This window comes from Saccopteryx leptura, chromosome 1 (genome assembly GCF_036850995.1).
Source record: "Saccopteryx leptura isolate mSacLep1 chromosome 1, mSacLep1_pri_phased_curated, whole genome shotgun sequence".
Classification (NCBI taxonomy): domain Eukaryota; kingdom Metazoa; phylum Chordata; class Mammalia; order Chiroptera; family Emballonuridae; genus Saccopteryx; species Saccopteryx leptura.
Window position 1 is genome coordinate 242,923,206 of NC_089503.1, and position 25,656 is coordinate 242,948,861.

A 25,656-nucleotide genomic window follows, 5' to 3' on the forward strand; every position below is an offset into this window, starting at 1 on the left:
TAATCTGCTGAAATGTTACATCAAGCCACTTTTAAGGTGTTCCTAAGGAAGCTTCTTGTTTATGGTAACTTACAGAGTTATGACATCAAAACTACTTCTTATAACTTCACATACACACTACCTGGGCCCTTCTCAAAAGTCAGAGTCTGTTTATCACATCTGCACACACTAGACTAATTCCTGTCCAGATGGCATAACTTTATTTAATTTTCTTAATTGATTTTAATATTATGTCTTAATTACTTTGATATATCTTCCATATTTTTCTATATTTCTATATATTTATTACTATAACCTTATATTACTGCAACAGCTCAAGATGGCATATAAGCCTTGACTGTCCATCCAATGTGTCCTCGGGGCCAGTGGTGGGATCAAATAATTTAACAATCGGTTTTCTGCCCTAATGACCGTTTTAAGTATAAAAAAACGATCTACCGAAAGGTAGTTTATTATTTCATGCATTTAATACTTAAATAACAATAAAAGAGGTACACAGAACTAGATTATGTTATAAGAAAGAGTTTTAAAATATTAATGAAAAAATATTAAATAATACCTGACAAAAAACAGTACAGCTTGTCACCCCCTGGTTGTTTGGCACTTTCTTCTCTTTGCATTATATGTTTGTTTCCTGAAGTAACGTGAGGGAATTAAAATGTAGTATTTCATCAAAAGTCTAATGAGTTTTATGAAATTAATAAATAACTATTATAAGCATAGTTCTGTTAATTGCTTTTTTCACCTATGGACATGGAATGAACATTACTATGGGTGCTTAGAATACAATGTTGTGCAGATGAACGTTAAAAAAGAGTAAGGAATGTAAATTTGTGATTTCCACATTGGGTGGCTACCCAGGCGCCCCCCTTAGAGAGAACCCTGATTACAAGTGCCATTTTAATAACCGGTTCACTGAACTCAACAAAAAATTAAGTTATCAGTTCTACCGAAGCAGGGCAAACCGGCTGAATCCCACCACTGCTCAGGACCCATATTTTTATGGAACCCCTGTATGTATACATATATGTAATAAATGTGTAAATCTTTTTTGGTACATTTTGTTGTTGATGTTGTTGGTTGATTTGTATGTAAATGTCATTTTCTCCTGCTAATCTGACTCATGTCAATTTGAATTTGAGTCCAGCCAGAAGAATTTAGGGGGGTAAAAGGAAAATTATTTTCCCTCCCCCACAACACCAAGCTGCCCATCACTGTAGGAAGACAGAGCAGGCTGCGGGCAGCTGTAGCACAGGGGACAAGGGACTCTCGGCCCAGCGAGGCCTTCTAGCTGAGGTCTTCCCTTTCCCAGGCTGTAGGGCAGAGGGACCGGGCTCCTCAGCACACTTTGCTGACTCAGTGTGTGAACCTTTCGACGTAAGAAACATTCAGGTCTGTAGAGAATTTTTATGAGTTTATTTGAGCCAAACTGATGACATATTCCGGGGCACAAGTTTCAAATGCTCCCAAGAATAACAGTTTTGCAGGTTTTTTAAAATGCATTTGAAATTAAGGAAGGAATATAAGGAGGGGGGGGGGATGAGGGGAGAAGCAAGGTGGGAATTGGATTACAGGATAGTTAACAAGGTGATGTGCTCTCCTGAGGGTGGTTATTTCAAAGGTGTGTTAACCTAGATGCACAGAAACAATGAACAGGACTGACTTCAGGCAAAGATAAACCTTTTACTGAAGAAGTTATATGCCTGGGGCATGACTATCCTCCATGACCTGCCCAGGTAGGAATTTATAATCAGATCACCCTGTGAGGTTACTTTCTTTCTTTATCTTTTTTTTTATAAGGTTTTTTTGTTGTTGTTGTTGTTTTTAAAATTTTTTTTAATTTTATTTATTCATTTTAGAGAGGAGAGAGACAGGAGAGAGAGCAAGGAGAGAGAGAAGGGGGGAGGAGCTGGAAGCATCAACTCCCATATGTGCCTTGACAGGGCAAGCCCAGGGATTCGAACCGGCAACCTCAGCATTTCCAGGTCGACGCTTTATCCATTGCACCACTACAGGTCAGGCCCTTTCTTTATCTTTTTTTAAAAATGTTTTTTATTGAGTTGAGAGAAAAGAGGGGAGAAAGTGTGAGAGAGAAGCATCAACTCGTTGCTCCGCTTAGTTGTTCCGTTTTAGTTGTACACTCATTGGTTTCTCCTTGAATGTGCCTTGACCAGGGATGGATGGAGCCTGTGACCTTGGCGTGCCAAGACAATGTTCTATCCATTGAGCCACCTGGTCAGGGAGAGGTTACTTTCTATAGAACCCCTGTTTCTGTCCACACCACAGTTTCCTCCTCAACAAGGTGGGGTCACTTTGGCCTGATTCTCTGGGTCAATATAAAGGTTAGAGCAGGGGTCTCAAACTCAACTCAGCATGTGGGCCGCAGAGCAAGATCATAGCCATTTGGCAGGCCGCACTAGGTCTACAAAAGGCAACTGTTACGCAACACTTTTCTCACTGCAGTTGAAAACAAAAAAAAATCAGTACAACAAGCACAATCGTACATGCAGTTTACTCAGTGTCACAAAACGACCAGAAACTGTAGTTCGCATCACAACTGCTGTTAACTAAGCTAATATCTAGCTAGGATGCTAGAGAAATGAAAAATACAAGTAGGCCCCTAGGCTTACTTAATTTTATCCAAAATATTTTGAACTTCGTGGATTAGTCTGCAGGCCGCACAAAATTGTTCGGCGGGCCGTGAGTTTGAGACCCCTGGGTTAGAGAGATGTGTCAGGAGTGCAGGAACACAGAGCTTGAAGTGGGAGCAGGCTCTCGCATCTGCCCCAGGTGGGAGCTCACTGGCAGATCCTCAGAACACTATTGCCGGCCCCACCATCCCTTAGCTCATTGCCTGGCACAGAGCCCATGCCCGAAGCACATTTTATGCAACAAACAAATGAATAATTCACTAGGCATCTTGGCTTATCAGATCTCTCCAACTCAAGACTGGTGTCCAGTGGGAACCTGAGCAACAGCTCTGGAGCTTTGGAGGAAGAAAGGCCAGGCTGGAGTTGTGGAGCTGGGGTCAGAGGTGTGCACGGGAAGTCTTGGAACAAGGTGGCAGAGGAAGGGGTCAAAGTCACACCTGTGTCCCCAAACCAGGATTTCCACTGAGCAGCCAAGTGCGCATGTGTTCGCATGCACACAGAAATGCACCCCTCAATGCAAATATATTTTCAGTGAGGTGAAGGGGTTGTGAGCTCCCCACAGGGAACCCTGGCCAGCGGACAGGATTGTTCAGAGACAGCTGTCACAGACAGGGGGATCTCAGAGACAGGTGAGGGATCTGTGGAGCTCCGGACCACAGAACAGAGCCGACTTTATGGAAAGAGCTATGTTATGGGCTGAATTGGGTCCCCCCCAAATTTCTCAGAATGTGACTATATTGGCAATAGGGCCTTTAAAGAGGTAATTAAGTTAAAATGGGGCATTGGGATTGAGTCTAATCCAGTAATGACTGGTGTCCTAAGAAGAGGTTAGGACGAGGCACACACAGAGGGAAGGCTATGTGAGAAACTGGGGAAGAGAGTCATCCATCTGCCAAGGAGAGGTTTCAGACGAAACCGACCATGCCAACATCTTGATACTGGACTTCCAGCCTCCAGAACCCTGATAAAATAAATCTCTGTTGTTGAAACCTCTCCCCCGGCCCCATCCACGGCACTTTGTCGGGGCATCCCAGCTGACTAATACACCATGTCTGTGAGCCCCTGGGGCTGGGGTCTGCACCCAGGCCTTTGTGACAGAGAAGAACAAGGCTGGGCAACTTGCTTCTGTGCCTGTTTCCCTTGGGCCGTGCCTGATGGAGGAGGCAGGGCCTGGGCACTCCATGGCCACCAGCTCCATTGTCCCAGGGGAGAGAGCTCCAACCTCCCTATAGAGCTTCAGACATTCTGTGTGGGAAAGGCAGGGCTTCAGGGGAGGCCTTGGGGCTGAGGGATGGAGGAAGCACCTCTCAGGCTAGCTATGGTCCCTTCTTTACAACCACTGTCCTGAAGCCCTGGAAGGGGGTCCAGGGGCTGTGGCCAACAGGTGGGAGAGCCTCAAGCCCAGGGGACAGAGAGGCCCATGGCAGGGAGGGGAGGAAAGTGCTGAAGGATGTAAGGACCAAGAGAAGATCAGAATATCTAAAATAATAGGATATAGGCAGGGCACTAATGGAACAGGGAACTTAAGGGTTACAGGCAGGTCCTGCTCCTGTTCTGTTAGGAATACCATGCCCAAGGTCGTTCAAAAAGCAGAGACAGATAGGGACCCTGTGAGGCTGAGAACAAAGAAAGACAAACGTTTGCATTCCATTGGTTAAAGACCCTTATCAGAAGTTTATGTTTGGAATTCGCCAGTGAGCTAGACCCAGCCCCTGTTGCTATGCTATGTGCAGCCCCCTTAGCGAATAGGTAACCGCCACATCTGCTTCTGTATTATGCTTGCTTACTTAGGATATATAAGGAACTAGCTGTAAGCGCCAGGCGCGATTCCCGTTTGTAGCTCCTTGTGAGTAAGGTGTCTCCGGGCACCTGGGAATTCGCCCCTGCGCAGGTTAAACTGGCCAATAAAGAAACATTTATATTCCTGAAAGTCTCTGATGTCTGTTATTGTACCCGGTGCATGCTACAAAGGACAATCTGGTGTCATTATTTTCCACTCATGCTCAAGCCCTGTCCCTACAACCTCAGGCAAAGATTGTCCTGGTCCATCCAGGAATGGCTCTTTCAACGACAAGTAAACGCACTTTTGGTGAATGCACTCTGCCCTGGGACATTATTGAAGCCAGTTGCAGGGGCCTGGGCAGGCCTGGGAAGGGCCCCCTTGCCGCCTCTGCCGAGATTTCTGAGCCTGAAGTCACACACCCGGTTTTCTTTCTTTACCCTGAACCTTAGGATGGAACGCTTCCTCCCCCACCCCACGCCAGTCACATCAATTTTATAAACTGCCTTTATTGAAGAAAATAAAATTACAAAAAAAGAAAAGTACAAATCAGCAAAAACAGTGTGTATTAGTTAATTCAATCTGTGTTGCCACCATCCCGTGGTTGAGGTCGATGGTTTATTGCTTATTTCTTCTTGTCTGAAGGACTCAGCTCGTTCAATAATTGCTGAGTCGTAACCTTTTTTCACACAGTTGTTGGCAAGAGAAATTAATGTTACCATTTGGATGGTCACTGAAGCTTTTAAAAAAAATCTCTTCCTTTCCTGTACTTGTGAATCAATGAGAATGAGCTTCTTCATGTACCATCTGTACACGGTAACTCAACTCATTTCTTTGACACATGGGGAATATTTGGAAGAGTGTTTAACGATTTCTGATCTGCAAATCTTGCTTTCTTGTCCCACCTTAGCCAGCTCATTCTCTTTAAAATATGATGTAGGGCATAAAGTTCACTCAACACATGACACGAAGTGGGATGGCATTGTGGGAGTTCAGAACAAGTCACACAAAGCTGTGCTTCTGTGGTGTGCAAATTGTTTTGAGCTAAAGCCAACAGAGACCTGAGGCTCAAGAGAAGCTTCTGTCCCTACCCTCTTAATGACCTAGAAGGATTTTAATTAGGGCCTCGCCCAGAATAAGAGATTATCTGGGCTAATGTTTTATCTATATGGCAGAGCAAGCCTCTAATTACTGGACATCTGCTCTTTTCTTCTTTTTCTTCTATTTTCCAATTGAGAGGAGGGGAGACAGAGAGACAGACTCCTGCATATGCCCCAATCAGGACCCAACTGGCAACCCCTGTCTGGGGCTATGCTTGCAACCGAGTTATTTTATTTTTAGCACTTGAGGCGGAGGTTCACAGAGCCATCCTCAGCACCCAGGGCCAATGCACTCTAACCAAATGAGCCATGGCTGTGGGACAGGAAGAGAGAGAGAGAGAGAGAGAGAGAGAGAGAGAGAGAAAATGGGGAGGGGGAGGAGTGGAGAAGCAGATGGTTGCTTCTCCTGTGTGCCCTGGCCAGGAATCAAACCTGGGACATCCACAGACTGGGCCAATTCTCTACCACTGAGCAAACCGGCCAGGGCCAGACATTTGCTCTTCTAATTGTCCTTCAATGACCTTCTTCCCCTCTGAAGCCCCAAAGTGATCATTAGCTCAGGATGTCTGACAGACCCAGTTTCCCTCCCTGTCTTGAAACCTCTCATGTACGTGGGGTCTCTGATGCTCTCATGTTTGCGGGGTTCCCATACATGTGCATGTACTGAATTTGATCGTTTTCCCCTGCTAATCTGTCTCCTGTCTATTTGATTATTAGACCAGCTGAAAGAGCCTGGAGAGTTGAAGAAAGTTTCTCCCTCCCCAACAGCACTGTCCAAATATGCCAGGCCGCTCACAGCTCTTTTTCCATCTGAATTCAGAAAAACTGATGGAGGCAATATTTTCAAATCATATATCTTCTCAGAGATTAATATCCACAATATATAAAGAAGCCCTATAACTCAACAACCAAAGAACAAACAACCTGATTTAAAAGTGGGCTAGGAACTTCAATAGACATTTCTCCAAAAAAAGATTGCCAGTACAATATTAGAAACTGAGATAATGAGGGCAAACAGGTTCACTTATTTGTGCTTCTTCTGGTGAAGGATGTTCTAAATTTCTTCTTTCCTCTCCCCCAACTGCTCCTTACAAAAGAGCCTGGACATATATATATATATAAAGTAAAATAATGTTATTTGGCTTGGGTAGTCATTTCCCAGGTCACATATTTGCCTTTTAAATGAATACTATAGGCCCTGGCCGGGTAGCTCAGCTGGTTAGTGTCATCCCAACAGGCCAAGGTTGCAGGTTTAATGCCTGGTCAGGGAACATACAAGAATCAACCAATGAATGCACAACTAAGTGGAACAACAAACCAATCTCTTTCTCTCTGTTAGTAAATTAAAAAATAAATAAAAATAAAAGAGCACTTTAATTTTCCAAGATGATGGTGGGGTGGCTAGAAATTTAAAGCCCTCATAAGCCTTGTCCTAAGAGAAACTAGAGATCTTACAGCTAATACTTCTGTAGCACTTCCTCTGTGCCCAGTACCATTCTAGGGCCCTGCATACAGTACCTAATTTAATACAACCACCTATGAGTTCGGTACAATTACTATCCCCTTTTTATAGGTGAGGAAACTGAGGCACAGGCAACCTTTCTGGAGATCATGCAATGGTGAATGGCAGACCAAGAGCCTGATCTACATAATCCGACTCCAGACTTACAAAGTTTTGATAAAAGGAGCTCAGCCTTTGGAACCGTGTATCTGAATCTAGGCTCTGCCGCTAATGAGCCAAGTGACCTTGGGTAAGTTATCCGGACCTAATTTTGCCATCTGTTAAATGGGTGGGATAGAGATAGTGTATGTAAGGCTCCAGGTACACAGGGTACTCAACAGCTGCAAACACTTCTGACCTTCCCCTTGCTTTCTATACACACAGACACACATATCCTTTTTGCCTGGTTAATTTATACTCATTACAATCCATAATTCAGCGGAGAGAGCTGACCTTCCCAAGCTCTCCCTGCAGAAAGTGCATCCTGGGAGGTATGCATCTGTCTAGGAGCACATCATGCTGGGGGGAGGGGGCAGGGAGAAAGGGCACATGACCCCGCCTGGGGACTTGGTAGAGGAGATGGCAGGCAGTACCCCACAGGCAAAAGGACCTGTTAGCTCAGGCGGAGGGCGGAGGTTGAGGAGAACCAGCTGCTGTGACAGGACTAGGGACTGGGGATGCTGGAGGGCGGTTAGGAATCAGGGAGTGACGGGGTCAGGCTGGGGGGGGGCAGGCAGTGCATGGGCTTTTGAGGGGCATCACGGCCTGCGATGTTCAGATTAGACCCTGTGCGGGAGTCAGGAGGCTGCTGCGGCCGGACCCTGGGCAGGAGGTGATATGGACTTGAAACAGGGTGACTGAGCAACGCCAGGAAACAAAATCAGGGGGACATGGCTCTGTGTGACACTAGAGGGAAGTTCTCAGAACAACTACTCTTCCTTCCTCCCAAGTACACAAACAGCGGAATCACAGTTGTTTTAGCTTTATTGAACAAAAGAGTTCCAGTCTCTGTGGAAATGTCTCAAAATTAACTGCTGGTTTCGCTGCAAAACTATGAATTGATTAGTTCACCACATAGATTCCCCCCCCCACACACACACACACAGAAAAAGAACAATCATCCTTAGAGATAAAGTGATGCGTTTATATCCAGAGAATGAATTGCATATGATTTTTCCCATATCTAAAATTATGTCAAATTTGACTTGCTTCATTGAAAGAAAGCCACCTTTCAGAATAAGGCTGCTGGTGCTGGGAGAGGCGGGCCAGGCCGCGTCTTGGTGCTGAGAGCAGCAGCCCAGCAGAGGAAGGGGCTGGAGCACCTGCTGGGGGCTGGCACACGTCAAACCCTAAAGCTTCGAGGCCACTGGCGGATCCCTGGCATCAGTTTCCAGCCACTGAATGAGTATCTGATTCAACTCGGTGGGCCTGGGAAGGAGATGAAAGGCAATTCACACATATTTGAAACATTTGCCTAACACTACCTGAATGACTAACCCAGGAAGGCCTGTTCACTGAAGGTGAACAGGAAGTTATAATGTCCCCCACCAAGGGACCCTCATCTCCTTACTTCTCCATCTGTATCCAGTGTCCACAGTCCTCAATGTGTCCCCTTTTCAGATGGGGGATCTGGAAGGAAACACCACCCAGAAAAGTAAATGGTACAATGCAAGTGGGTCTGGCTTCAGGTTAGTGCAATGGAGACCCCTGTGAGGAGGTACCTTCCTCCCTGCTCCCCTCAGGCCACCCCCTCCCCCTAAAAAACTGCATTATTTAGGAAAGAAATGACCATTTATTGAGCAACTACTATGTATTAGGTGCTCTACATGCATTACCTTATTTAACCTTTCCCATAATCCTGTGGGGCAACAGGAAAGCTCAGAGAGTTTAGGTAACCTGCCCAAGGCCACACAGAGTAGCTGAGCTGAGATTCTAATTCTGGGCTGACTTCCACTCATTACAACTGTCTCCCTTCAGAATCATTAGGTCTCAGCCTGTTCACTGCCTGGAAAATGCTTGGCTGCTGTTTGGCTCTCACCACACAAGCGTGGCGGCATCCCCTTCTCAGGCCGTCTCACTGGTGGTCTGTAGGCAGGGCTGTTTGGTTTCTCTTCTGGAACCTAAACTCCTACCATAGGTCAAAGCAACAAGCACCAAGGACCAAGAGGGAGCAGCAGTGTAGCAGCTTGGGCTATGAAGGTTCTTCCTGACACAGCCTCAAACCATGACAGAATGTGGACAAGGCTGGGGGGAAAAATGCCCTTTCCCTCATGGAGCCAGGAGCTGCCACTTCCAAGCCAAATAAACCTCAGTGAGGTTAGCAGTCAGTGTCCAGGGCCTGGAAAGAACCAGATGAAGAAGCTGAATTTCTATAGCAACCTTCAAGGGTTAGGACCAGGGAGATGAGGCCCAGGGCTCACGACCTTCTGCAGCATCTTGCTTGGCTGGAACCGGAACCCACAGGGCATGTTGGCAGCATTCCAAACACACCCTCCCCATTGTGCCTGACGATGCTGACAAAGCCACACCAAGTGCAGATGGGCCACTCTCAGCAGGTAGCTAGCCCACAGTGACACCACCTGCAGGGCTCCCAAATCACTACCAACCTCCATACTTTGAACAGAGTGAGCTTCTAATCCTGGATTTGAGCCCATCCCTCTCCTTCAGTGGCTCACATGCCTGTGGACCCACACAGCTCAACCTGGCCCAGAGCGCTCAGCAAGATCTTCCGGCCTCATTGAGCTCCTGCCGTGTGCAAGCATGCATGCTCCTGCCTCTTAACATCCTGTCTCCTCGCTGTGTCCTCGCTCCGCCTGTCTGCGTTGAGTGTGGGATTAACTGCAGGACAGTGAGCTCCTAGAGGGCAGGGTCTGTATCTTACTCATCTTACCCTCTCAGCATCTAGCACAGTCCCAACACATTTAAGTGTACAGTAAAAGCCCATGAAATGAATGAATGAATGAATGAATGAGTGAGTGAATGAATGAAAGACTTCATTCAAGGAAAAGGAAGCATCAATCATGACTGTCCCTCCCAAGAGGTGTTAGTGATGATACTGATGAAGCCCCTTGTCAAATAAGTGGTTCAGTCGAATACCCCACTCTGTCCTCAGTGGCTGTCATTCCTCTGGGACACCTGCCCTCTCCCAGAAAGCCCCGATGGCCCCCATGCGGCGCCATCCTTACCCAGTCGTCCATATGCTTGGTCATCTCAGGAGTAAGCACACGGTCCTTCCCTGCAGTTACCATCAGGGCCGGAATCAGGATCTGCAGTGGGGTGACAGGAAGTAGGTGCAGCCGGAGAGGGAAAATATGTCCCCTTCTTGCACCCTCCAAACTTAGGTCTTCCCTCCCCTGGGGCGAGGAGACATGCTGTATGGGTTCCTCCACCACAAACTCCCCCCAAAGACCCCCGCCAGCACTACTGTGGCCCTAGCTTTGTTTCTGGCATGCTTTGTACGAAGGTGGCAACACTCTCACTGGAGGTCTAGAATAGTGATGTGAAATATATATACTGTATATGCCTCTGGGTCCTGGCGCAGAGCTGCTGAAACCCCTGGAAATTCCTAAGTGACAAGAACTCTAGGAGTACCTAATATTTGTCTTTGACCCTGTCCCTGATACGTGGCTCCTAAAACCCTTGTAAATTCCTAAGTGATAAGAACACTAGGAGCATCTTTTGTTCTAAGGAGGCAACTCTGGGTGTTTCCTGGGTGGGGGCTGGTCACCAGAAAGACCACAACATGGTTAGAAGCTTGAAATTTCAGTTCACCCCCCCACTTCTCGAGCACAGAGATGGACTTACTGAGTGATCTTGCCTATGAGAGGAAACTCCATAAAACTCTGAACAGTATGGGGCTCCTGCATTCGGACCCTCCCAGATCTCGCTGTGTGGGTTTCTCCACATGGCTGGTTATCTGTGTCCTTCATGCCATCCTTTACTAAGCTGGTAAGTGTAAGGAAGAGTTTCCCTGAGTTCTGTAAGCCAATCGAGCAAATATTGATTGAACCCAAGAAGGGACCTCAGATCTTTAGCTGGCTGGTCCGAAGCACGGGTGACAACTAGACTTGCCTGATGTGAGTGCGTGAGAGGAAGTCTTGCAGGACTGAGTCCTTAAGGTACGGGATCTGATGCTCCCTTCAGGTAGGTAGTGTTAGACTCAAGTTCGATTGTAGGACCCCAGTTGATATTGCAGAGAATTGCTTGGTGGGGGGAAAACACTCACACATTTTATGCCCAGAAGTGCCAGAAGTAAAGTGTTTTGTGTGAAAACAAAGGAGGAAAAGACTGGGTTTTTCTAATACAGATGAACTTAGCCGTGTAGTTACCGACACAGGCTTGTGTGCATGTGTGTGAATAAGTAGGAATGCACGGCCTGCCCCACTCGCTATAGCTCATATTGTTGGAACCTGACTGATGGCACCAGAAAGGAAGAAAGATGCCCTTGAAGGGAGATCAATATTCCTTTTCTTTGAATTAAATGAATGCTTAAAAAGGGCAGCCAAGCCTCTAGGGAGCGAATGGGTCAGCCACAACTGTTCTCAATGTGACATTTAAGGCAGCAAAAATGACTTCCATTTTATCTACTAACAAATGAGTTATGGAAAGGTCACAAAAGCTTCCATTTATTCTTTGTTCTCACTCTACCATTATAATTTTCAAACTGCTTCAATTTGTCCCTGATTAAGGAATCTGCACCAGTTTTTTTTACCTACATGCAAAACCATGTGTTCCTCACTTCACCCCCTCCTCCAAAGGAGGAAGAGCCAGGGGACATTCAAAAGCGCTTTCGCTGCGGACCCTCCCCCTGAGGCTGCTGTGGGTGTGTAAACTCTAGACTGCTCCAGGTATAAGTAAACTGGTGGTGAGGACCAGGGAGGAAGATCTGAAAGGTAACTGCAGAAGAAGGGGGTTCTCAGCCTCAGCCCCATCGGGGTCCACCTTCCCAAAGACTTTGTCATTACATCCTTCCATGCTTTGAGAAATTTTGCCCTTCAAACTGCAGTTTTGTAATTTTTGCTAATCATGAATAAGAGTGATGATAAGAAAAATGAGCATTAACTGAGCTACTACTAAGTGCTAGGCACTGTTCTAAACATTTCATGTGCATTAGCCCATATTATCCCTACACAGCACCATAGGCAGGTACTATTCTTGTCATTTCCATATCACAGAAGCAGCAACGAAAGCAGAGTAGTTAAGTGTCTTGCTCAAGGTCACAAAGGGGTCAGATCCCAAGCTGAATTGCTGTCCACTTTTTTAAAAATTAAATGTATCGGGGTGACGTTACCCAAAGCTAAACCATCTTTCATCACTATGTATTTGGTCCCCTTTCCCCCACCACCACCCTTAACCACTATTTTCTAGGCTGTACTGCCTCCAGACCTAGTCAATGAGGTCAGGATCGCATCTGTTTTATTGCCTGGTGTCTCCATGGTCTAGCACAGTGCCTGACACAAAGCAGATGATCACATTCCAGCGAGTTGGTGAGATAACCAGGGCTCCTGAGCAGGCTCAGAACTGAGAAAATGAAATTCCCTTAGGTTTTGAACATTTTGAATGTAAACTAGGGACTTCATTACTCCCATTGCAGACCCCAAAATTGGAAACCATCTTCTGCTTGACAAAGGTGGAAACAGATTCAGAGTGATGGGCATGTGATAAAGCCAGAGGCTCAGGCCCATCTCTCTGAGAATACCCCTGTTCCTTCTGTGAACCAGATCTTGGTCACATTTGGGAGTCACCCTGGAGTCAGTGCCCCTGCTGCCCTGAGCTGGGGCACCAGCAGGAGCCCTGGGCCCTCCAGACTGATGCTGTAGTCACCTGGACCGACTCTGGCTCCGCCCTAAAACCACCTTCCACATTCCAAGAGAAGCATCGGCAGAAGAGGTAGTAAGGGGAAACCCTGAGTGGAAACACTTCCAGAAGCCCAGAGGAAAAGGACAGAAAGGAGGAAGCGGGCAGGTCAGTATGTCCGCCTCCAGCTCTGACCCAAGGGCCTATCAGTTGGTCAATGGGAAGGGGGAGGAGAGGGACGGGTGGGGAGCAACGCTAAACCAGCACTCACCTGCCGTCCAGCGCCTTTGCAGCCCCACTTCCAGTTCCTGTCTATGTTTCGATACCAGTTTAGGGGACCCCTGGGGGGCAGATCAAGGAATAAAAATAGGAAAGGTTTCAATCAATGAACTACGCTGTAGGCACAACCAAGAAGCAGCTCTGTACGGAGCCAGTCTTCCCAGGCAGAGCACAGTCTCTGCAGGAGCCCAGGGGGCACATCTGCTGCTCAGCACAGCTGCCGGCTTCAACGAGCAAGGCCTAGTGAGCACACAGCCTTCGTGGGCAGGGCTCTTACACGAAAGCCAGCCCCACAGGGCTCTCCACTGTGTCCCACGGCTGTCGCATAAAAGGGTGAGGAGCTTGCTCAAGCGCCCTCACCAACCAGAGGCCACTCCTCCGCCCTAGAAAACCACTGAAAAGAGACATCAAGGGGTGGCACAAAGGTGCCTCCTCCAAATGGGACAGGGGAGGTGGTGCAAAGGTGTCACCTGCAGGACAGGTAAGGGTGGCTCGAGGACTGGACCTAGAACACTCTCCAGTTCTCAGGTCTGGTCAGGGTTGGTGCCCTTGGTCCTCAAGGTCCCCCAGTGACTCTAGGCCCTGGGATTACCTAGGACAAGCCACGGGTCCTTTTGAGACTTTTAATTTTCCCTTCCGAAAAAGAGGTGAGACCAGAGTATCTCTATTTGTTCTTTCCAGATCAAATCTGCCTCCAAATCTGAGACTCTTAAATTGTTTCCACTAAAAAAAAAAAAAATGCTTAAGGAAGAGTTGTAGGATGTGGTGGTGTAGGAGACACTGAGGGCTAGCTCACAGCCAAGGCTGTAGTGCCGTGGACTTCCAGGGCTGGGCTGACCAGGGCAGTGCCCGTGCTTGGCTCTTTCTGTGTCCTCGGGTTTGAGTGAAGGACGGAGGTGCAAAGAGAGAGGCATAAGGGACAGAAGGATAAAAATGTGGTGAACTGCCGCATCCTTGAAGAAACCATGAGCTCCAAAGCTTCGCAATATTTAAATATTGAAGGGCTAGGCAGGAGCAATTCTTTGTGTTTCCACACTGGGGCCTGAACTGTAGCATAAAAATGATCTGAGAAAAGAGAATGAAGCATTGACACTAGCTCCGTAGGGGAGCCCTAAGAACGTCAGCTGAGTGAGAGGAGCCAGGCACAAAGGACCACAGATTGCATTTCACTTACGTGAAATACCCAGAAGAGGCACATCCATGGGGACAAAAGCAGACGATGATTGCCTAGGACTAGGGGGTCGAGGGTACGGGGAGAGGGCTGACTGCTGAAGGGAATGGGCTTTCTTTCTGGGGCAATGAACACGTCCTAAATGCAACATGGTGATGATGGCACTGCTTCGTGAACAGGCTAAAAACCACAGAACTGCACACTTTGAGGGTGGAGTCTATGCTGCATGAGCTAGAGCTAAAAAACGCTGTTATATGAGAGAGGGAGAGGGAGAGGAAGAGGAAGAGGGAGAGGAAGAGGGAGAGGGAGAAGGAGAGGGAGAAAGAGAGAGAGAGAGAGAGAGAGAGAGAGAGAGAGATCTACAATCTCCCTGAAAATTTATGCAATTTTTGAGTTTCTGTGCTTTTCTGAAGAAAAAAAAATCAGAGCTGTTATTTGATTCTCATGGGGGTCATGACTGAAAAAGGGTTAAAAACAGCTGCTCTAAGGGGGCCCATAAACAAAGCAGAGCGAGGGGAGCTATCCCAAACTAGAGTAGGCAGAGCATTGTGAGCTAGATGGTGAGCCTCCCAACACTGGAGGCATTCAAGCAGAAGCAGGACAGGCATTCCCAGGGGCTGTGGAGAAGGGAAGCTGGGCCTTTTCCTGCACCTTGAGAGCACACAGCCCCTCTTTGCTGACCACCTCTCTTCTGTGTTCTGGGCACCATGCTGTTTACCTGAAACCAGACTTCTTGAACTGCTGCACGTAGAACTGGAGGTCCTCCTCGGTCATGATCCTGCTGAGGCTGGGCTCTTTCGGCATTGTCACCAAGAGTCCTCCTGCAAAAAGCCACTTGTTTCCAACCCCATGCCCTGGGCCAGGCATCCAGCAGTGAATACTGGCCTTCTCAACTGAGGTTAAGCTCCTAATTGCCTCTCATTCATTCATTCTCTCTTATCCATAATAAACCCATCTCCTCTCAAGCCCCAAGTCTGTGCTGTCTGTCATTCTAGAACCCAATGGTATCACACACACAGGTCTCAACTTCCAATACAAACTCTAGGACTCACTACCCCCCCCCCCCCCACACTCCTTCAAATTTATAACTCAGTGCCAGGATGACACCTGTCTTCGCCTGTCTTCCAGCCCTGCCAGCCCTCCAGGTCTCCCTTTCCCTACACGAAACCTTGTCTACATAGCTTAATGAATTACAGCCCTCCTCCGATAGCTCAGATACTGGGATTCTTACAAGGGTGAGCTCCGACTATCCTGTGCCCGGAAGGAAATCCAGGAGAGGGCACAGGCACTGCCTTTTACACGCTCACAGACCTTCCCGCAGTGTCCTCAGGGCGGTTTTCAGGGGTGCGCACTGTGTCCCGGCAGGCCCCAGTCCCATGGAGGGCAAGCTCGTGCTGATGACTGCTAGCCCAGGGACCGCTGCCATTTCACAGGGGACAGCTCCAAGGGCTGTGAATGCTGGGACTGGTACAGAGCTGGCTCCCCAGTTTCAGGCTCTGGAAGCTTTGTACAAAAGCTGGGTAATGCCATGTTGTGAGCCATATCACAGGGTTATGTGGTCAGGGTGCCTCTGGGCTGTCTCGGGGCCGGGGTGAGAGACCCGCCTGCCCCCCCTGCACTATTGCCTGCTGTCTACCTCCCCGTGGGCTCCCTGACTCTGCTTCATGTGTTTGCATAGCTGTCCCTGCCTCCCACGTGCGAGCTCAAGACATCTGTGGAAGGCAGGACTGCAGAGTGACTGAGTGAATGAGAAAAGGAACAGAGGGAGGAGGCGAGAGAGGAAAGAGAGAGGTGATCTTGACCAGTGAGAGGAGTATGGCCTTTGGGGCCGGAGGACTCTAACCCCAACCTGGCCACTTGGACAAATTCCTTAACTCTGTGCCCTATTTTCCTTATCTGCAGAATACAGATAATAAGGGGATTTTGGGGGTGTCATGGGGATTATAAATAATGTATCTAAAGAGGGCTAGGTCAGTATTTAATGCACACAGTAGGTGCTCAAACAAGTTGAAGTGTCATCACTATTAATAAAAATACAAGTGAATCATGGGAAGGCCAGAGTGTTGGGGCAAAAGTGAGGTCTGTGGGTACAGTGCTGGGTCTAGGGGCCCCAGGATGAACTCTGGTCTCCTCTCGGCTCTGTCACCTCACTTGTATCCAACCCAGGAGGGAGAACAAGGGTGGTCTTCATGTGACAGAACTGAAAATGATCAGGACACGGATGGAAGAGGGGACAGTGGACTAGGACGGAGGAGACCTGGTTTGGGGTCTAGCCTACCTCTCCCCGGACCAGGAAGGGATGCAGGTGTCAGTTCCTATCTTGGGTCTCAGTCCTCATCAGTGGAGGGCTCTAAGACTCCTCCAAGCTCTTACTGCTTACGATCTTAAATCCAAAGGTCCCTGAAGGAAAGGGGACCCGAGTCCTTGTGGTCAACTCAGGGCTAGGGTGAGTGTTATACAAGTGCGGGGAGCCTATACAAAGCAAGCCCTAGTTCAGAGCTGACAGGTGGCTGTTCCTGCCCATCGCAGTCAGATGGACAGACACATTAAGTGATTAATGCTCAGCTGGTTCTTGCCTGGCCCTCCTGTCTCCCTTCCCTCTGAAGAATATCTCTTACCCATTTCACGGACCTTCTTCGTGGTGAGAGAAACCTGTAGGGAGAAAAGTTAGAAATTATGCCATGGGGAAAGTAAAGGAAATATGCTGGAACAGGTCATCTGAAACCCTGTCACCACAGAGACTGGCAAGTGCCATCAGACTATTACAAATATGCTAAACTCCCAAGAAAGGAAGGTCAGGGGTCAAAGTAGAAGGAGCTAACAATGGAAGCTCAGGGCCAAGTTTGTCATCCGAGTGCTTGCAGGCCTTGGCGATGTAAGAACTTGACTATAGCAACGAATGGGAACAAGAGATGAGACCCTAAGCCTATGGAGGATGGGCAGTTAAAGATAAGATCCTCCTCAGACCTCTCCAGTAAATCCAGGAAACGTGTAGTCCTCAGTGAAAGGGTGGACTAGAAACACCCACCCATCATGACAGAGAGATGTCAAAGCAGTTGGTCCATTCAGTTCAGTACTAAAAAGAAACCAAAAAACGTTCACCAAGAAAGTCATAGCTACAAGCCTGCTTTCACAAGTGCTTGGGTTTGAATTTACACCATCTATATGATCTGGAGACCCCCAAGATGCAAAGTGAGAATGAGCTGGTAAAACCATAAGAATGCCTGACAAAAGCAGCAAGTGCTAAAACACAAGAGGGCCCCTTTCCTCAAACCCAGCTGGAGCAGTCTGCTGCAGCTTCAGTGCTGCTGAAGATGAGCTCACAAACCAAAATTACAAAACTCCCCCTCTTCTCTCTCTCTCTCTCACATGTACACACCCCAAATCCCATTGCAAGAGATAGCAAAGCCTGACCGACCGGGTGGTGGCGCAGTGGATTGAGATGTGGAAGACCCAGGTTCAAGACCCTGAGGTCACCAACTTGAGTGCGGGCTCATCTGGCTTGAACAAAAAGCTCACCAGCTTGGACCCAAGGTCGCTGGCTCCAGCAAGAGGTTACTGGGTCTGCTGTAGCCCCACAGTCAAGGCACATATGAGAAAGCAATCAATGAACAACTAAAGTGCCACAACAAAAAACTGATGATTGAAGCTTCTCATCTCTCTTTGTTCCTGTCTGTCTGTCCCTATCTATCCCTCTGACTGCCTCTCTGTCCTTGTAAAAAAAAAAAAGAGAGAGAGAGAGACAGCAAACATCAAATAGTATCAAATAATAGAACTTGCAAGACAGAGAGGGGAGAGAATGAAAAATGACTATACTTAAAATGATGAAAGATGTAAAAGAAAAAACTGAAAAACAATTATTACAGAACAAGAGATCAGAAAAAGAATCAAATACAACTTTCATAAATTAAAAACATGTTCATTGGCTGGGAGAGGGGGCTTGGAGGGATTGAGAAGAAAAAAAAAAAAAGACCAAAAAAAGAAAAAGAGAAAACTCATGGACAACAATGTAGTGATTACCAGGGTGAAGGTTGGAGGGGGAGGAGGTTATGGAGGAATAAATGGTGATGGGTGGAGACTTGACTTGGAATAGTGAACACACAATACAGGGTACAGAAGATGTGTTGTAGAATTGTGCATCTGAAACCTGTATAATTTTGTTAACCAGTGCCATCTCAATAAATTCAATTACAAAGAAAATAATGTTCACTGAAAAATTTTTTTTAACTTCAAAGATGGGTTAAACTGCAGATTAGACACCAGTAAAGGACCAATAAGAGGGTAGATGTGAGGCTGATTTCTCATGCAATGACAGGAACCTTTATAAGAAAAAACATTGTCAGCCTAGAATTCCATACTCAAACTATTCTTCAAGATTGAAAGCAAAATAAAGACATTTTCAGCCTTGGCCAGATAACTTGGTTGGATAGAGCATTATCCTGAAACGCAGAGGTTGCCAGTTTGATTCCCTGGCCGGGCACATACAGGAACAGATCGATGTTTCCGCCTCTCTCTCTCCTTTCCTCTCTCTCTAAAATCAATAAAATTAACATTTAAAAAAGACATTTTCAAGCCAAAAAAATTTATGAGTTTACTACTAACAGACTCTTGAGAAAATTACAAAGGAAATCCTTTAGACAGAAAGCAATTGAACTCAATATAGCAAAGAGTGAGATGCTAGAAGTGATCAGCAGAGAAAGTGGCAAACACAGGAAAGTCTAAGCAGGCACCATCATGTGAAAACAACAGTAATGACAGTGACTACTAACACCTAAGACAGGAGGGTGGGTGTGGGTTACAGAGGTAAACCATTATAAGCAAGTCTGGTTGTTCAAGAAAAGGGTTAGAGATAACCTGAAATTATGAATGGAACAGCTTTTAGCTTTCCCACTTGACTTCTCAGAGTCCTTGGAACCTCATTCTCTTCTTACCACACTTCAGCCCTTAACCTATTCCTGTGCCAGCCCTCCCCCATTCCCTTAAAGGGATTATAACAAGTAGTTATAAATTAGTATATAATATATAACAAATTATAATATATAGCAAATATATAACAAATAATTATAAATTAATTTCAGACTTTGATGCATGCTAAATTGGTAAGGTAAAAATGCTATCATTTCTCAGCTGTCACTATTATAATCATCCTTTGATTTTAGTTTCAAAACCGTACTGGAGTGTGGCAGTGAGGATGTGAACCTTCCCCACTAACGTGACCAGCGGAGGGAGGATGCCAATCACCCTGACTACAAGAGAAAAGAGGGCCAGCTTGCTCCTTCCCAGGCACTCCAGTCCCCTCCCCCATCCAGAGAACTCTGCCCTCCGTAGCTCCCCCTCCCTGCCACCCAGCTGCCCTCCCACCCTCCCACCCTGTGCTCCTCACCTCATCACTTGCTTTGAAAAAGCTTTTGAAAGTCCGATTCAGGTTCTCTTCCAGTTCAGCCTCGGCCACTCCCTGAAACAACAGAGAGAACAAAATGACAGACTCTGCCAAAATCTTGGACGCCATCTCCTCCCCGATCTGACTGAGAGCAAGAAGCCCCCAACTGCTGTCCCATCTGACCCAAATTTCATTAAAAGTGTATTCGTGGCGTGGTCATTTTCATACTGAAACACATTTTTTGTGTGTGTGTATTTTTCTGAAGTGTGAAGCAGGGAGGCAGAGAGACAGACTCCCGCATGTGCCCCACCAGGATCCACCGGCAAGCCCACTAGGGGGCAATGTTTCTGCCCATCTGGGGTGTTGTTCCATTACAACTGGAGCCATTCTAGCACTTGAGGCAGAGGCCATGGAGCCGTCCTCAGTGTCTGGGCCAACTTTGCTCCAATGGAGCCTTGGCATCTCATTTTGCTGTGGAAACTTCAAAACCATCTCCTTCGATTGGCACCTAAATTATTACAGACCATCACATTGCCCATGGATTGTCTCCCAAGGACAAGGCAGCAAGGTTTCCTTGTTAAAGAGACACACATCCCCCTGACCTGTGGTGGTGCAGTGGATAAAGTGTCAACCTGGAATGCTAAGGTCACCATATCAAAACCCTGGGCTTGCCCAGTCAAGGCACATATGAGAAGCAATTTTTATGAGACACACATCCCTTGTGCTAGTAAATTCCCAGGACTTTTGCCTCACGGGAGCCTCATTACATTTAAGTGCCTCATCTACACATGGTTCTCTGGCAACTTCCAGGAAAACTGGTCTAAGAGATGCTAACATACAAAACAGAGGTCCTGAGGGTGGGGGCGGTGGCTGGATGTGGACTGCAGCAGATCATCCGAGGCACTGGGACGTACACTCCGGGGGCTGGGAAAGAGATTCTCACTGGAAACGAAGGGTCTGGATTCATCTCCCACCCTCTTCCCTTCCTAAATTCCCCATCCTGGAGCATTTCCAGACACAAGAACAGGGAGGCAGGTGGCAAGAGGCTTTGGGCTCCATCAGGGGATTCTAATCTACTGGTGCTCAGGACTCCTGGTTCCATGATTTTTAGGACATAAAAGGGAAATTTTAATCCAATCTATCTTTTCTAGGAATTGAAAACCCTTGGAGCAGAAAGCTGTTATAGAATCAGTATCAAGAAAGTCAGCTGTCCCTGAGGCATGGGTTCACCAGGGGCAACTGCTCAGAAATAAAGAGGTTTCCTCAGCACAGTGCCTGAGGGGACCAGTGTTATGGAAAGAAACTGAGTAAGAGTGTGACAGTGTGTCTTAGACCAGTGGTCCCCAATCCCCGGGCCACAGACCAGTACCGGTCCGTGAGCCATTTGGTACCGGTCCGCAGAGAAAGAATAAATAACTTACATTATTTCCGTTTTATTTATATTTAAGTCTGAACAATGTTTTATTTTTAAAAAATGACCAGATTCCCTGTTACATCCGTCTAAGACTCACTCTTGATACTTGTCTCGGTCACGTGATACATTTATCCGTCCCACCCTAAAGGCCTGTCCGTGAAAATATTTTCTGACATTAAACCAGTCCATGGCCCAAAAAAGGTTGGGGACCATTGCCTTAGACCACTCCAGCTGCTATTACAGAACCACAAATCGTGTGGCTTATCAACACAGACATTTGTTTCTCCCAGTCTGGAGGCTGGGATGTGCGAGGTCAGGGCACCAGCAGATTCATGGTGAGAGCCCGCTTCCTGGTCCATAGACGGCATCTTCTCATGTGTCCTCACAATGTGTCCTCACATGGTGGAAGGGGCAGGGGGCTATCTGGAGTCTTTCTTATAAGGGCACTACATCCATTTATGAGGGCTCCACCCTCAAGAGCCAATCATCTTCCAAAGGGCCTACTTCCTATTAACATCACATCAGAGGTTAGGATTTTAAGATACGAATTTGCAGGGTGGGGGCAGTGGCAGAAACATTCAGTCTATAGCAAAGTGCCAATCTATTCTTTCCTCTTCTTTTCCAACTGCTCACCCAGGTAACAACTGAATTGAACTGCACAGTGTTTTCTGAAGGGGACCCCTGCTCTCCCACCTCCCTGATTTAATATACTGTAACTTCCACCAAGAGGACCTATATCCCTCAGTTTGGCTTCAAGAAACCTTCAACACCTTCCCCAAACACTGCCTTCTCCATGAAGTTCTGCCATCCCCCAGCACAATAAAATACTACTCTTGGCTCCCACAGAGCCTTTACTGTGCCCTCCTTGGAGCACCCAGACAGCAGGGAAGCATCCACTCATCTTATTCCCAGGATTCTCTGTGACTGATCCCGGGCAGACTAGAGGTAGACCAAATGTTTGTTCCTCTCCTCCTGGCAATGTTCCCAGAGAGGAGGGTCCTAGAAGCCAGGCAGAGAAAGCGTTCTAGTGACCAGTGGCCCTCCATCCCACACCCTGGAAGAAGCCCTTCTCCACCGCATCTTATTTGTTCTGCACACTGCAAATCACAAGAGCTCTGGATCTACGAGATGCCAGCACCACAGCAAAGGAAACATCTGTCATCAGACAGTGCTGGAACCACAGTTCAAGATTTTCTGAGGAAAGTAATGTTGGTGCATTAATTACAATCCCCTCACAACTGTAAGATTCAATTATGATGGAGAATCGATCATGGCCCTCTGCTGCGTGATGAATGCTGAGGCAAGAAATAGCTCTGGGAGGACAGTGATCAATGTAAGCCAACCCCTCACCCCACCGCTGATCTGCCCAGCATGTCATCGCTCTTATTTTTTGAGAGCTGCCCCCAACCCAGAAACCACTGCTGTTCATGAGCTCAAGGATGTATCTCAGAGTGTGGAGGCATCTGCGCAGGCCCAGAGGTCTGGACAGGGCTTTGGCCCTCAAATGGTCCTTAAAAGAGCAAACAGAGACCAAATGGGTCAATAGAAAATCAATGGGAGCTAAAAGGGAAATACTGTAAGTCTGTGCACCCACATGGAAGTACATCAGGGCGTCAGGGAAAATGAGAACACTGGTCAGGGCCAGACAGGGGAGGCTCTAATAATGTTTGTATTCTAGTTGTGTGCCCTGCTAATGCCATCTGACAGCCATAATTTATACGAGGTGCTGCCCTATGTTTAAGTCCTACAGATCAATGTAAAGGTTCCTGTCTGCCCACCTGGTTGGAGCTCCTCCCTTTGCGCTCCCAATCATCAGACTTAAACAATGGACTTGGGAATCCAACAAACACGGTTTCAAGCCCCAGTACTAAGTTATTAACTGGGCAATTTAATCTTCCAGAGCCTCAGTTTCCTCATCTATGAAATGGGGAGTTTTATTTTCTTACAATTCCTGACATATAGGAGGGGTGCCAGTAAATGGTTATCGTTATCATCATCAGAATTATTATCTCGATCTTTAAAGTTATCGAATTGTGTCAGAATTGCCTACTTTGGATTCTGGCCCCCTCACCAGCCTGTGAATTTCTTAGGGATATCTCACTATATTTTCTTCATATTTTTATTCCCATTGCCATAGCATGGTAATTGTAGGTGCCCAAACAAAGGCTAGAAGGATGGGGAGGAGAGAGAGAACAAAAGAGGAAAAAGGGGAAGGAATATGAGATAAAGACTTAGGAGGGAGTATCTTCTAAATGGCCACATGAGTTGTGGCTTTTCTAGTCCTGCCCTCTACTGTAAGCTCATATCCACCAAACAAGGTAACTAACCTCCAGCTTGAGGCAGAGCCAAGCACTAACCCAGGAGTTTCCAACCTTTTACACTTGGGGACTGTGTGAAAATAGAATTATTTCAGGGACTGCTAAGGCAGAAATCACCCTGAGCATAAGCCAATTCAACTAAGATCATTGGGTCTATAACCTTCATACAACATCAGGATGTGGGGCCCACATGAATTTGTGGCAGATTGGTCCACAGAACAGCAGCTGAAAAACCTTGCACTAATCTACAGAACAAAGTCAAATGAAAGCATCTGATCTACTATTACCCAAAAGCTATCACCTGGGGCAGGCAAACTGAAGCAAGTTCTAGATTCTAAAAGAAATTCCTAGAAAAAAAGTCTTTGGAATTTTATGAATCCTGGAGTTTTGTCTCAGAGTACTGTGAGGTTGTTTGAGAATAAAGATTTCCTAATAGTCTACTTAGAAATGGTGTGCATGACTTAAAGAATAAAAAACCAAGAATGGGCCCTGGCCGGTTGGCTAAGTGGTAGAGCATCAGCCTGGCCTGTGGAAGTCTCGGGTTTGATTCCCAGCCAGGGCACACAGGAGAAGTGTCCATCTGTTTCTCCACCCTTCCCCTCTCCTTTCTCTCTATCTCTCTCTTCCCCTTCCACAGCCAAGGCTCCATTGGAGCAAAGTTGGCCCGGGCGCTGAGGATGGCTCCATGGCCTCGGCCTCAGGGGCTAAAATGGCTCCAGTTGCAGCAGAGCAACACCCCAGATGGGCAGGGTATCGCCCCCTGGTGGCATGCTGGGTGGATCCCAGTTGGGTGTATGCAGGAGTCTGTCTCTCTGCCTCCCTGCTTCTCACTTCAGAAAAATAAAAAAATAAATAAAAAAGAAACCAAGTTTAGGAAAATTCACCAGAATCTCTCGGCCTTTCTTACTAACCAGACCTATTTCTCTCCCCCTCTTCTTTATTTTAAACTTAAATTCACAGACACTCAAAGTAAGAAGGGAACTTCTAATTTAGTGGTAGTCAACCTGGTCCCTACCGTCCACTAGTGGGCGTTCCAGTTTTCATGGTGGGCAGTAGCGGAACAACCAAAGTATAAATAAAAAGATAGATTTAACTATAGTAAGTTGTTTTATAAAGATTTATTCTGCCAAACTTAGTGAAAATCCGACATAAAGTACTTGGTAAGTAATTATTATTATATGCTTTAACTTGCTGTAACTCTGCTTTATAAATTTTATAAAGTAAAGTTACTTCCCTACTTTATAAATCACCATTACTGTGGAACTGGTGGGCAGTTAGAAAATTTTACTACTAGCAGAGATACAAAAGTGGGCGGTAGGTATAAAAAGGTTGACTACCCCTGTTCTAATTCTTTCCTCCTTGGTTTCCATGGCTTATAGATCAGTATCTCTAGGTTTGCCCTTACTCCTGAGACATCTTTCCACTATCTGATACACATATCCATCTGGATATCATGTCACACTCCTCAGTTTGATCATTACAATTAACTTTAAAACCAATAAACAAGGCCCTGGCCAGGTAGCTCAGTCAGTTAGTATCATCCCAATACACCAAGGTTGCAGGTTCGATCCCTGGTCAGGGCACATACAAGAATCAACCAATAAATGCATGAATAAGTGGGACAACAAATCAATGTTTCCTCTCTCTTTTTCTCTCTCTAAAATTAAAAAAAAAATTTAAACCAATAAATAAAATGTAGTGTTTGCCTGACCTGTGGTGGCGCAGTGGATAAAGTGTTGACCTGGAAATACTGAGGTCGCCAATTCAAAACCCTGGGCTTGCCTGGTCAAGGCACATGTGGGAGTTGATGCTTCCTGCTCCTCCTTTCTCTCTCTCTCTCTCTCTCCTCTCTAAAATGAATAAATAAATAAATAATATTAAAATGTAGTGTTTGATGAAATACATTTTTTATGCATACCTCAGCATCATCATACCTCACCCTGGTGCAGTGGTTCTCAAATTTTTTGAAGTGGGGCACATTTAAAATCCTACAAATAACTATAGGCGCACTATATACAAATTTCTGAGAAATATGTTATAATAATTAAGTCAAATATTAAAGAAAATATATAAAGTCCAAGTGTGCTTTTATGGTAATTAAATGAAATAAATATGACAAAATTAAATTTATTCTGACATTAAAAAACATTTTTATGTTACATTTTTTGAGTTATGCTTTTTAGAATTTGTAAAAAAAAGGATCAAAAAATAAAAAAAACTAAAAAGTTATCTTTTTATATATATAGATACATTCTTAGTAAGATTT

The 25,656-nt window shown here is 46.3% G+C and overlaps 1 protein-coding gene across 1 annotated transcript in view; it reads right to left on the minus strand.

Moving 5' to 3' along the window:
• Positions 1-7,998: 7,998 nt before the first annotated feature.
• Positions 7,999-25,656, minus strand: part of EPHX2 (epoxide hydrolase 2) — a 79,752-nt gene continuing 62,094 nt past the window's right edge. The window contains exons 13-19 of the mRNA XM_066341691.1: positions 19,662-19,733; positions 16,897-16,930; positions 14,997-15,099; positions 13,100-13,169; positions 10,218-10,298; positions 8,603-8,661; positions 7,999-8,460 (exon numbers count right to left, since the gene is read on the minus strand). Of these exons, the coding sequence (XP_066197788.1) occupies positions 8,382-8,460; positions 8,603-8,661; positions 10,218-10,298; positions 13,100-13,169; positions 14,997-15,099; positions 16,897-16,930; positions 19,662-19,733 (498 nt within the window). The 3' untranslated portion in view covers positions 7,999-8,381. The remainder of the gene's footprint in view (positions 8,461-8,602; positions 8,662-10,217; positions 10,299-13,099; positions 13,170-14,996; positions 15,100-16,896; positions 16,931-19,661; positions 19,734-25,656) is intronic.